The 13,394-nt window shown below is 39.0% G+C and overlaps 1 protein-coding gene across 2 annotated transcripts in view; it reads left to right on the top strand.

Moving 5' to 3' along the window:
* Positions 1–13,394, top strand: part of oxr1a (oxidation resistance 1a) — a 222,080-nt gene that overhangs the window by 64,753 nt on the left and 143,933 nt on the right. The window contains exon 1 of one of the 2 annotated variants that reach the window (XM_088326393.1): positions 5,663–5,710. The exons of the other annotated variant lie outside the window; for it this stretch is intronic. Coding sequence (XP_088182519.1) covers positions 5,685–5,710 — 26 coding nt within the window. The 5' untranslated portion in view covers positions 5,663–5,684. Of the gene's footprint in view, positions 1–5,662; positions 5,711–13,394 lie in introns of those variants that run through there. 2 annotated transcript variants of the gene reach the window in all.

Below are 13,394 nucleotides of genomic sequence, written 5' to 3'. Positions count from 1 at the left end.
CTAAAAGCATGCACTCAGACTTATTTTTGTTCTCTGGTATTTTTCATGGGGCCGGACTAAGTGTGGAGGCGGGTTGTAGAATATTCCAAGCATTGTTCACAACCTTGTCATCTAGCAACACCTTTTGCTTGTTTTCTATTTCTTCTATCCAGTTGAATGTTTTAAAAAATATTCATCAAGATTAAATCATTCTAACCCACTGCAGATTCAGTCAGGTTTAGACGTTTAAAGATCTCCCTACTTCTGAGTTCACATTATATTAAGTCGAATGCTAATGCATTTCCGCGTTTGTGTTTTTCTCATGCTCGCTTGCATGCGCATATGAACACTGTGATGCGTTTACAATTTTGTGCTCAGTCAGAGCGCACAAGAGAAGGGACAGAATGACTCATCAGCAGATGGCTGAGTGTCGCACACCCCTGCTACCAGGAGCCCTTATGCTTTTACCACCTGGACAACACCCAAAGTGACATGGCCTTGGAGGGTGGCCACTCAGGATGTACACAGCAAATACTGAGAACTAGCCAAGATTCTATTTTCATGTGCTTAAACTTAACCAATACTGTGGAACATTTAACCCTAAAAAAAGAAACAACATTAAGGTGGTTCTTATAAAAAAGGATCATTTCCAAAATGAATATTTGACGGGCGGCTATCGTGTGAATCCATGAGAATACCCATCTTGTGAAGTTTCATATGGATCAGACATATGTAACCCTTGATTGCATGGCCTACCTGTACCTACACTTCCATGAGTGGGGTCAAAATTCGACCCAATTGAAATCAGTTCCATATTATACAGTTAACTTGAGACATTTTTTACATTTTGGTTACGAATATATATACGGTTCAACGAAAGAGTCATTTTATTTTTGACCTGTTCATTTGTAACTTTTTATTCCTATTTTACCGAATAACTATCAATCAGGTATGTTTGTGTGTCTTGATGTCTGACTATGGAAGACGAACAAAGAACATTCAATAGGTCGCATAACACAGTCCTTACATCTGTACACACACATGCATCTCTCCTTCATTGTATGCAGCTGTCACAAACTATTTGTTTCTGACTGTGACTATTGCACATATTGCATTACTTTATATCAATATCTGTGTAGTATTTGTAATTGCAACAACTGTTTCAGCCTGGTCATCCAGGAAGGGGGATTCCCTCATGTGCGGTCCCTTTTCAGGGTTCCTTTATTTACCTCATGTTAAGGTTTGGAGTTTTCCCTTGCCCTCATGAAGGTTTTAGATCAGGGGATGGTGTAATAATAGTCTGTAGTTTGCAATCATCTGTGGTCTGTGCAGCCCTTGGAGACTCCTTGTGATAAAGGTCTATACAAAAAACATGACTTGACTTCATTTCTAACAGAAATTGTTGGCTTTGTAATCTTGTTTTTTTGACACAAGTGACACTTATTTTTCTTCTGCTGGTCCGTGTGCTCCGGTAGTTGGATTGCTGCAGCTTTTGTCACTCTGCACCTTCCCATTGCTTCGGTTAAATAGGTTGCTAGTTTTGGGTTTATTTTCAGTCAACCTTTTATGTGCGGAGTCATAACCTCCTTTGATAGCTTTGAAAGGGAGTGTTGTCATCCATTGGTGCTACGTGTGTAGAATTTGGGGTTATTATCCCTGAATAATGAGTAGGCATTCTGAGTAGTATTATAACAAAGTAAAATGGGCCACCTCTGTGTCATGGCTTGCAGGTGTAGTTACCAACCATCTGGTCCACATTATCTGCTCCTCCTTTGGTATGGTTTTAGAAAAGGATCCCTTCTATTGTCTCATTTAGCTATTTTTAGCCACCATTTAGTTTTGGTGCATTGTGCAAAAGAGCACAAAAGCCTTTCCCTTTTTATCACATAACTAATCATGGTCATACCGCATTTGAACCCAAATTCAGTGCTGTGGACCTCCCAGGACCTTTTAGCCTTCATGAGGCAGCATGTCTGGTTTGTTTTTTCGCAAAGTTTCCGGAATAGTAAAACCCTTCTCCGGGAGATGCTCTGCAAGTGAAGTCCACAAAAAGAAACAACATTTTGTAAATGTTTTGAAAATTTTGAAAATAATGTTAACTACCTTACTAAACTAACTAATATAATATTAACCAACTTTGGAGCTAGCTAAGTAGGTCTTACTTTGTTCCTGTTATGTGTCGGTGTGTTTTTGTTAGCTTACCTTACCTTTAGCTAACAACAAAGTAGTCTAATTTGATAACAAATTATACCTTAAACGAAAATAATTCATAAAATAAGTCAGTTTTAAACACAGTAGAGATAATGCTTACATGTGTGTTTTTGTGTAAAAATATCCCCCTGGGTGGTGAACTGATTTAATCTACATGTGTAATTGACAGTTACCGTTGCTAAGTTCTCCTTAGAATATTCCATAGGTCAGTGATTTTCAACCACTGTGCCACGACACACTAGTGTGCTGTGAGAGATCGTCAGGTGTGCCGTGAGAAATTATCCAATGTCACTTTTTAAAATTTAAAATTTAAAAAAACATTTATGAATCACTTTCTGCAAATACTATGTCATTGTCAAGTGTCTGTGCTGTAAAAACTCGGGGTACTATAAGTTATATTGTAATTAAACATACTGTTCAGTGTCATTTTATAACATTTTTGGTTAGTGGTGTGCCGCAAAATTGTTCCAATGTAAAAAACGTGCCCTAGCTCAAAAAAGGTTGAAAAACACTGCCATAGGTAATGCTTGGGGTCATTTTTGACATATTAAATTTATGACAGCGGCCGCGGGCCAATAAAAATGTGATCACTGGCCGTAACTGGCCTCTGGGCTGGACTTTGGATATGCCTGCTTTAGGCTGTTTTACACCTGTAGGTCTTAAAACCTTATGAGTTAAAAGACAAATCAAAACAGATCTATACTTTCTTTAAAATCACCCGTTGCTGTGTAACTTTCTGGTTTGCAAGCACACATTTTTGTTTCCTGACAAAGTGAACGGTTGATTTTCAAAGTAAGAGTTAGCTTTAACACCCTTTAAAGACAAACAAATTTCATCCTTAAAGAGCACGTTTTTCACACTACCGACCAACCAATCCTTCCCATTAAGCCCCACTTAGCCCAACCTTGTCCGACAATTACTTATTGCACACATTACTGCATTACTGCAGCTCTCTGACCACCCTTAAACCCTCCAGACCAAACAGAAAAAGGATTTTGAGGTCCTGAAAAGTAAGGAAAATACATCTATCTACTACTACACAATATATACAGTACATTATGTTTTCAGGGAATGTTTACGGTTTATTTTATTAGGATTAATAATTTGCTCAAAGAAAAGTCTGGAAATTAAGAAATGTAAAACATAGAATTTTGATACAACAAACATGTCTGACCCCCACTAATAAAGTAAACTTGGTAAAAATCAGATTTGTGATTGTTAAAAAGAGTGATTACAGCTCACACTTTAGCGTGAAGCTAAATTTGATTTTTACGAGGATGGAGCAGACATGCATACCGCTTTTCCATGTCGTGGGCCTGATTTATGAAAGTTAAGTGCAGGCAAAAATAGTCAGAGTCGCTAAAGGTTGAAAAAGAAGAGATTACGTCAGTTGTGCAAAATGGCTATGTATTTTAGTTTACACTTTCTAGGCCACATGTCAAAGTCAAGGCCGACGGGCTACATTTATCCCTCATCAAGGTTTTATTCTGCTCCTGGGAATATCTTGATCCATTATTTTATCACACACTAGGAATTGTTGTGTGTTTGTTTTCACTGTACGTCAATTAACCTTGCACTTTATTTTATTGTACTGAATGATAGACAATTGCTATTCTTTTTTTAAGTAATTTTAGCCCACTTTTGCTAAAAAATAAAATGCAGGCTACTGATGGTGCTTAAATAATCTTTTTTCATTTATTGTTCATGTAATGGAGGTTTTTATATCAAAGAAATTTGTCTTTGTGTCTTTTGAAAATTCAAGACTGCTGATAGATCTATAAGACAATATTGCTTTATTCATCTGGTTGGATTATAATATATTCTTTAGCTTTTAGTAGGTTCAACGTCATTCACTAGACTACTGTGTCTATTCGTGTAATACTCAACAAGCACCTCTGATTTTAAAAAATTGGTTTATCTTTTTTTTTTCACTTTTTTCGGCCCAAACAAAGCTTTGTAAGTGACAAACGTTGAAAACGGTGCGGCCATGATAAAAATCCTTTAGTGAGAACATGAACTACAAATATGATACCAAGATAAAATTTACAACATCTATTCAATGCCCTTGAAAGTCCGCTTCATCATCATATACACAAAAAGTAGTTTTCCTCGTAGTGCTCTTTTTTTTGGTTTCGTTTATATCTTTGAAGACGACTTTCTGTTTTCTCCATTCTCTAACATTTGTCTCTGGTACAGTGAATTTTTGGAGAGCTGCTAAGTTTCTGTGAATTTCAGCATGCCCGGCAAGTTTGAGATTAAAAGAGGCGTCATATGCAGAACATTTAGTATCCTGGCAGCCCGAGTTGCCATCTAACGGGTACCACTATATCATCCAAATATAAAGAAGACTGAATTGAAACTTTAAAACTCTAGATATTTGGCAATTGCCCAAAAACGGCAATGCTTAACTTATATTTTTGTGTGGGCGAGGAAAGAAATGAAAAGGAGCCTAACCTCTGCGGACGAGCCATAAAAAAATTACCATATTTATTATGGATGGTTTACGCAAACGATTTGGATATTGTTACTAAAGGTAGACGGAGATGTGTTGTGGATCAATAGTTCTGGTTGTGATTGTGGTCAGAGATGTTTTTGACTGATCAATCATTGCGCAAATGTGGTTGAATATCATAAGACCTCGTGTTTGACGTCCTTCTAAACATCTAGTTCTTGTTAAAGGAACACAAAAAAAAATCAACATTCAATTAGTCCTCCTTGGCTGGTTGCTCTTTTTTTTAATTGGACCTTCTGTCCGATGACCTTGACACCCCTGTTCTCGACTATGTTTGTATGTTTTACTCCCGCGGCTGTACAAACGTAGCGGCATTAATTCTGTGCTGTGGCCCAGCTCTCCCGAGCGTGCTTAACTGAAGATCCATGCCGTGTTCAGGCGCAGGTCGTGCCTGCTAACAATACAGCTAAAAATTTTGCAGCAAGCATACCCTTAGTGTGATGGCTTCAGTGTGAGTGCGCTCTAGAAGACATACACTGTGCTAACTATGACAAGGAGCTCCAAGTAAAAGGGCAAAAATTGAACAGAATTAAAGATTGGTGTCATCCAAACAATTTGAGCTTTTTGGGGTCAATTTTAGGGCCATTCACAAGTGGGAGTCATGCTACACATATATATACCTTGGCGATGAAGTTGAATTCATATGCTTTTGGGTTATTTCAGAATTCTGTTGTAATTGTATATGGTCTTTCTTAGAGCTTTAGAAAATTATAAGAGGAACTCTTAAGTGTTTTTTCTCAAATCTTTCCATCAATTTGCTTCCTTCCCCGTTGTTCAGGCATCCGTAACTGGCTCACTGTGAGAGGCTTACTCTTCATCCCATCCGCTACCTTCTTGTTTGTCTGCATTATGTTAGGTAAATAAATTAGCACAGTGCTCTACTCTCCTAATGAGGTCATGGTCACATGACCCACCTATTCTACTGATTTAGTTAAGCTGTTTTAGCGATCGGTTCTTTAGTATTAGCTTTTCACAAGACTCAATGGAACCTGCAGAGAACGCTGCTAGGTATGTACCAAGCCTTTTCATGGGATCTCCCCTTGTAGTGCAAAATAATTTATCTTGCTGTTGGCACTTAGAAAATTTGCTTTGAAGAAATATGCAAGCATAGTGCATTTTGCAGTGCAAATATGAGCTATTAATAGAAAAATCCTGGAAAAGCCTTTTGGTTTAAATGGTGCTCTCTCAGGAAAATCAGCATGGAACGTTGCCAGTTTTTTTGTTGTTGTTTTTTTTTATGTTTTTCATGTTCGAAAGTGATTTTGAAGCACAATTACCCATACTTGATTTCTGTTTCATTTACCATTTAGAATTTGTTTTATTGGTCTATTCCGGGTGTTGAAAAAGTACTTTATGTCCAAGTGGAAACACATGCTGAAGTTGAAAACTGCATTTCCTAGCTTCGGGGCAGAACGAGGAGATTGGAAAGCGTGTGCAGGGAACGACTACATGTGTCAAAGGCGCATTTTGAAAACATTCATTAAAGGCATGGTCATCATTGTGCAGTTGACATTGTTAGGGTCTTTATTACTTAGCCTTGTAATTCTTGTTACTATTGTTTGGCTTATTAAATCGGGACATCATTGCAGTATTGTGAGTAGTCTTGGACCTTTAGAAGTAATAATACTGGTAAATGGTGGTTCTCACAATGACAAGTTTTGAAATAAAATGTACATCTGATCAGATAAAAGCTTTGCTCTTCATCGGCAATCACTTTTTGCATATTTGAAAATATTTTCTCTATCAGAACCTTGTTCTGAATACCAAAATATACCTAGCCACTCCTTTGCACATCTGTTCTCTGCACTCGTACTCCAGTGTTATTGTTATTGTATAGTGACTTGTTTACCTGACTGCCCATTTTGCACATCTGGTTAGCTGCTCCTCTTGCACTCTTTGCACTACTGTATAATACTCATAGCTATAATTATTTAGTATATTATTAATATTTCAATACTCCAACTCAATACAACATTTTATTTATATCTGTACATTCAAGGAAACTGTGCGGGTCACATGCATTGACATTTCGTTCTGTATACATGTGTACGAGAATGATAATAAAGTGTATCTGAATCTGAAAAAATATATTTTCACAAACCTTATGAAAATCAGTAAGTATACAGAATAGTATTTGATGAATTTATTCGCAGGGGTTGTTTTCTAAAACGGTCCAGGGATAGTCAATACTTGCCAAGTAAAAACATTGATTCCTTCCTGGAACCGATAACAATCCACGGAGGTGATCAGCATTTGTGCTCTTCATATTACTTTCCTCAGTGCCTAATTCAATTAATGAATTTATTTTCAATGTAAGGGCCCGGTCACACAGCCGTTTGCGTCTGTATCGCGGCTGAATCACGACCAGAAATTTCTGCCCCTGAAGCAGACGCTGTTGGACGCTTTGAGATCGCGATACAGACGAGATACAGCCGTGCTTTACACGCGGCAAGAAATTCACACGCGGATGGCCGCGCGAAAAAGTTTTGCGCTGCTCAAAACTTTAGACCACGGGTAACCGCGGGCGGCACACGTGGTACACACGCGGATATGACGCGGTACAGACGCGGAACGACGTGCTACGGCCGCGGCCAGGGCGTGGTTACACGCGGGTAGGACGCGGAATTTTAGCGGGTAATCGCGGGTGGAGCACGGTCATAGCACGTTTGTTCTGCGCCTGTATCGCGGCGTTATCACGTGAATTAGCGTGTGTAACGCGTGTTACGGTCAAACGCCTTTCTCCGCGTATATACAGCGCGATTTGCCGAGCACACGTCAGTTGTGCTCGAGACGTCAAGGGGTGAACATGGATCCCCATCACCGTAGTGACCTCATCTTAATCAATTTTTATTTCTTGACATTTCTTTTCATTTCATAACAAGATAATAAAATAAAAGTGAAAAACTATTACAATAATAACATATTGGCTTCTTCTTCGGTGCCATAGCTTGAAATCTTTATCTTCACGGGACTGTGTCTTGAGCGGTTATGATTTCTACAGCCCGGCTCGGCAGCTTTTATACCCGTGGTCCACACGCGGAAAGGACGTGGAACTGACGCGATGAGGAAGCGGAACAGTCGCCGGCGTCTGTTTTGCGGGCATACCATGGATGCACAGCTGGTTGGCCAATTTTGCGCATTTTCTACCGCGGGCAACCACGGGCAAAAAAAAATCGCAAAATTTTACCCGCGATACAGACGCAAAAGGCTGTGTGACTGGGCCCTAAGGAGCTTCTCAAATAACAGCTGTCATCATGCTTTGCAGTTTGTTATGGGTGGACACATTAACTTGTTCGCCTGCCCAGTTGTTTGACTGAGAGCAAAAAATATCCTATCACAGTCACACACACAGACAGTCACTCCTACCCTACACACACTCATGCACACACCACGGTTGGGTAGGGTTACTTTAACTTGATTACTTTCAATTACTTTTGGATTACTCCAATACCAAATATACTAATAAAAGACAAAATAAACTAAATCTGAATAAAATTACAAAATTTTGTGCAGGCTTGAAGAGTAACAAAATACATGAAATAAAAATGATGTTGGCAAGCTGTTTGGATTTATTTTCATTTTGTTTCTGTCGCATTTTATGTTAGTTTTGCCGGAGATCAGAGAGATCAAAGCCAGGAGAGAAAGCTTATCCCGTGTTGTGAGTCATAACTTTATTCAGATTTAGTTTCTTTTGTCTTTTATTAGCATATTTGGTATTGGAGTAATCCAAAAGTAATTTAAAGTAATCAAGTTAAAGTAACCCTACCCAACCCTGGCACACACACACACACACACACACACACACACCACTCAGCGACTTGGCCGCGTTATAGCATTTGCTGTGTATTGTCTGCTGCGAAACACAATGCACGATGAAAATATGCAAGGAATTCAAACGCGAAGTGTAAACTGTGAGACAGCAAAGGATCACTATACACTCCCTTACATTTTTTGGTTGTATTTTGCCGACTTTGAGGGCGTCTTTGCTCTGCTGTACAATGCAGTTTGTTGGGCGTCAGCTCAGTTGCTCCAGGCGATTGTCTATGCAATTCTTGAAACACAGCAGTTGGACACATTTGCACACGTGTGAATGTGCACACGCTTTCCTGCCATGCTTGCTAGCTTTACAGAAACCCATGTGTGAAGAAGGGTTCAATTAGCCGTAAATTGTATTTTTTTAGGTATGGCAACAATTGCATAGGTTGTAAAATGTCCGGCCGTGAGAAGGTTTTCTATGGTCCACTGGTCAGCAACCACCTGGCTGCGGACTGGTACTGTGCATCCTTTGGTACAGGGCCGCACACAAAGAAAAAAATGCCTTTTTTGTTTGTTTTACCATATTAATTCGTGTATACATTCCTTTTGTTCTTCCCGAAATCAATTAAAAGTTTGGGTGTGCATTTTACAGAGTTTTTATGTTAATAATGTATATCAGCATATTAGATCAATGATTGATCAGTTGATAAATATTACTGATCTCATTTGTTCAGCATTTGATCGAACAGAATGCAAACCCAGATTGCAGCGTTGGGAGCACTGAATCCTAATCAACAGGCCATTAGGATTGTGGATGACAAAGGAAAAGGCATTAGACATAATCTGATCACCACACTATTTTTATTCATGGTACATTGTACAACGTTGTCATGGAATATTATGGGAAAGAGTTTAGTCAAAACAAAGTTGCACAACATTGTACTGTGACTAAAAAAAAAGTGTTGATAAGACGAAATCGAATGCCTTTTCCTTTGTCATCTAGATCAATAGTGGTGATCTCCGGCAGTCTAGTCATCATAAAGTGGATGTGTTATTATTACTAATAATATTGTCAGACATTAAACTAGTTTGTGGCACAGAAAAGGTACTAGGTACTAGGTTATATGCATCATTTCTACAAATTTTCAAAATTTTCTAGTCCAGCTCTCGGCTTGTAGCCACATTTATTATTTTGACCACTCTCCTTTTGACTTTGACTCCCCTGATCTAGAAAATGCACGCCTTTTACCCCTTAAAATAGCAGCCATTTGTCTTGTTAAACTGACTTAATTCCATGACATAAATGATATAAAAAACGAATGACTAGACTTAAATGTTGTAAAGTGGCCCCCTAAATCCCAAAAGGGCCAAATAATATGTCTTTTAGAATATTTCCTTTCACACACACACACTCACACACACACAATTCATTAGCAAGCTCTGAAGAAACCTGATTAACAATCTTGTTTGTGTAATTCAGCTCTTTAACGAGGGGAAACCTCTAAAACATGCAGAGTTGCGGCCCTTGAGGTTTGCATTCTCGAAAGTCTGGTACATAGATACTGTTTAGGGCAGGGGTGTCAAAGTGTAATGGATGGAAGGGCTAAATAAAAATGTGGCTAAACGAAGAGGGCCAGACTGATCGAATGTTGAACAATTTTAAACGACGCATACATTCTAGTGAAACTAATTGGACCTATCGAAAAGTTAGTAAAGTAAAATTTTCTTTGTCTTTCAGTCATTTGGGTTTTCAACTGGCACAGAAGACACATGTCCTTGTTAAAAAAATGCCCATTACATTAACACTAAATGAAATAAGCCAGTATTATGCAAGCGCCATCAGTAACAAAAGTAGTCTAAAATTACTTCAAATAAGAAAACAATAGCAATTTGCTATAATTCACTAAAATACAATAAAAGAAGACGTAAACAGACAGTTAGAACAAATGCACAAATCCGTGTGCATTGACTTGTCCTTATTGGATAGAAAACACTGTTTGCGACGAGATTAAACATTGCACTTAAGGGTAAACATGTAGCAGACATAAAAGAGAAAAATAATTGAAATAACGTCTGGCTGAATAGGCAAAATATCTACAAGGTAGTGCTTGGAGTGCAGCGTAACATTTTGCAGCAACAAAAATGTCAAAATAATTCGACAAATAAGAAATTAGTACACATTTTTCAATTTTTTATAGTTTTTGCGCGCTTATTTAGGGTAGTGATGGCCCTGGGGAAGATACTGTCTCTGTGCAGAATAGCTTGTTTTTCCTAAAGGACTTGTATCCCTTACCAGAAGGCAAAGAGTCAAAGAGGTCGATTTATACGGTTTTATTTCATTTTTTTTGGTCATTTCAAATTGTGTAAACCGAATACATTTTCTTACAGGATTATTTTTTCATATCATTTTTAAAAACTGTTTTTTTTGTCAGACCGATCTCGTCCATTTAATCGGGATCGTCTCGGTCACTGGTAGCAGAAGACAACGTCATCTCAAAGTGCTAAAATTGTCGCGGTACACTAGGAAATGTCACCTCCATCAAGCAGATATTTGGTAAATAAAATGAAATTATTTAAAATTTTATTCTACATAGTCTGTCTTTGTAGATAAGTGATTTGTTGTGTTTGGGGAATTGCAATCCAGAAGGGGGGCTATTGGCTGTGGTTGAGCGGTATAGGGAAGATACAATATGTATGAGTATTTATGTTTGATATAATAATGAATCAAGATAATCTTAGGGGCTGAGCTGTGGAGATTCACACTGTCCCCAAGTTGCGGCTGATTACTGTTTGCATGTTTAGTCACATTAAGATACCCATTATTGCCATCAGCTCCTGTAAATTTACACAGTAAACAAAACCCCCAAATATTCATTTAGCACGTTTGACAATTGCGTGTGTGTCGGCGCAGGAAGTCGGAACATTTGTTTGAGAAATTTGCGGGAGGTTTGTCCTGATAAATTTGCGATGGCAGAGCAGTGGTGCAGAAGATGCTCTTGGGGGCAAAGGGAGGCGGAATGAAGAGTCGTTCCTTCATCCTGCTGTGTTCGTCTGCATGCATCTATAAAAAAAACGCAGCTGGGGTCGGCGCCCACTGGATAGGAGAAAGCGCTGGCTAAGGAGGCGAGTAAGAGTCAACACGACAAGGACGAAGCAAAGAAGGGGCATTCTCCCGCACGCTTTCATTAGCAGTGTTTGTGCCTGGTGGAGGATGAGGTTGTTTTGCTGACGTCTTCTGTTTGATCTCTGCAGCTTTGCGCATCAGCGCTCTAAGTAGTAGTCAGTGGTCATTGGCTAATTAAGTATTTAACTTCTGCACTGCTATGCAGGGCCAACACTCATCAGTTACTGGTCAATGTAGTTCTTATTTAGCGGGGTTTCTGCCTTTGCTTTATATATATATCAGAGGGGTCAGGACCAAAAATCATGGCCAGAAAAACTTAAACCACAGCTACACTTGCAGGGTTTAAATTCATCTCAAAAGACAAGAACATTGCAATGGAATATAAAATTAGACTCATTTGAGCACTGAGGCACAGCAAAGTATTGGACCCTACAAAGAACTGTTTTCAACTGTGCACAGACAAAAACTGCAGTGGTATGGTCACGTCATAAATATCATCAGGTCTGGCCCAGAATATTCCCCAGGCCACATTTCGAGGGGACAAAATGAGAGAAAGACAGAAAAAGACCTGCGCTGACAACATTAAGGAATGGACAGGTGGCAACCTTGCCACAGCTTTGTCAGGCCGAGAAACAACAGCAGTGGTGAGAGCTGTGGAGAGCTGAGTCCTCAGTTGGACCCTGACAACCCAGGCACTTAAGGCATCTGTGAACCTTGATGCCATTCCTAGTCTGAGAACCCTCCTTTCTTCCTTTTGCCCACTTATTACCCAGGTTTAATGAAATTCCCCATCCGTCCCAACCCTGACAGACAAGCTTAAGAAGTTGTCTTGGAGAAACCTTGTTCAATCTCCTCTTTTAAGTCTGATTGTGAAGGACATGAGTTTCTCCCCATTTTCTGTAGATTGTGAGAAAACAAAAGTCAAAAGGCTCAGTTTTGTCACTGACAGCACATGCTTTATTGCAGTTTACTCAGCAAAACTGGAAGTTCTCCCTAAGCTCATTCATGATTATCGTTTATTAACTTGAAAGCAGCTGCACAGTTCATCCGAATTCCTCTGACGCCGCGTTTTTGTGAGGGAAGTGTGTTTATGGAGGCCGGGCTGCAGAAACAAACAGATGTCTCAATTGAGCTGAGTGCTCTTGAGGAATATCAAGTAAAGCGTCACGAGAAGATAGGTTAGAAAAACGGAATCACTTTCGTTTTACCATATTTTGGTGCCATCCGTAATGTCAGGGCTGGAACTTCATGAAACGCCAGTTTAAAGTTAATATATACAGTGTAACCTCGCGGGGTGGGGGTTACGTTCCAAAACTAGCCCGTAATTGGCAAAATCCGTGAAGTAGAGACCTTTATTTTTATACAATTAGGTACTCAACTACACATTGAAAACAATAAACAAATCCTTTCTACTGGCCCAAGGATTCGTTTAACAAATATACTGTACCCGTAAACAGGTATTTATTTGTTTACCAATACCGACATTGCCTATAAACCCCCTAAACTAACTCAAATACAGCGCTTTCATCGTCTAGTCGCCGTTATTGTCAGTGTAGATTGTCTTTTCACAGCCTTATATCACACGTATAACGATAATGACACCACAACCTAAATTTTACCGGGAAACACGTTTTTGGGGGATACAAAGGGAAAACACAAGTTTGATTTCCCTTTCCAAAATGTTGGTCATCAAAAATGACCTCAGGCTAATGGCTGTGACAAGATTTAACTCTGTTTAGACACTTTTGTGAATGTCTATGACATTCTTCCCTAAATTTACATTTTAGATAGATAGATACTTTATTCATCCTC

This window comes from Urocampus carinirostris, chromosome 2, assembly GCF_059441175.1.
Source record: "Urocampus carinirostris isolate Australia breed hairy pipefish chromosome 2, RoL_Ucar_1.0, whole genome shotgun sequence".
NCBI classification, from domain to species: Eukaryota; Metazoa; Chordata; class Actinopteri; order Syngnathiformes; family Syngnathidae; genus Urocampus; species Urocampus carinirostris.
This window is presented reverse-complemented; position numbering and strand designations above follow the sequence as displayed.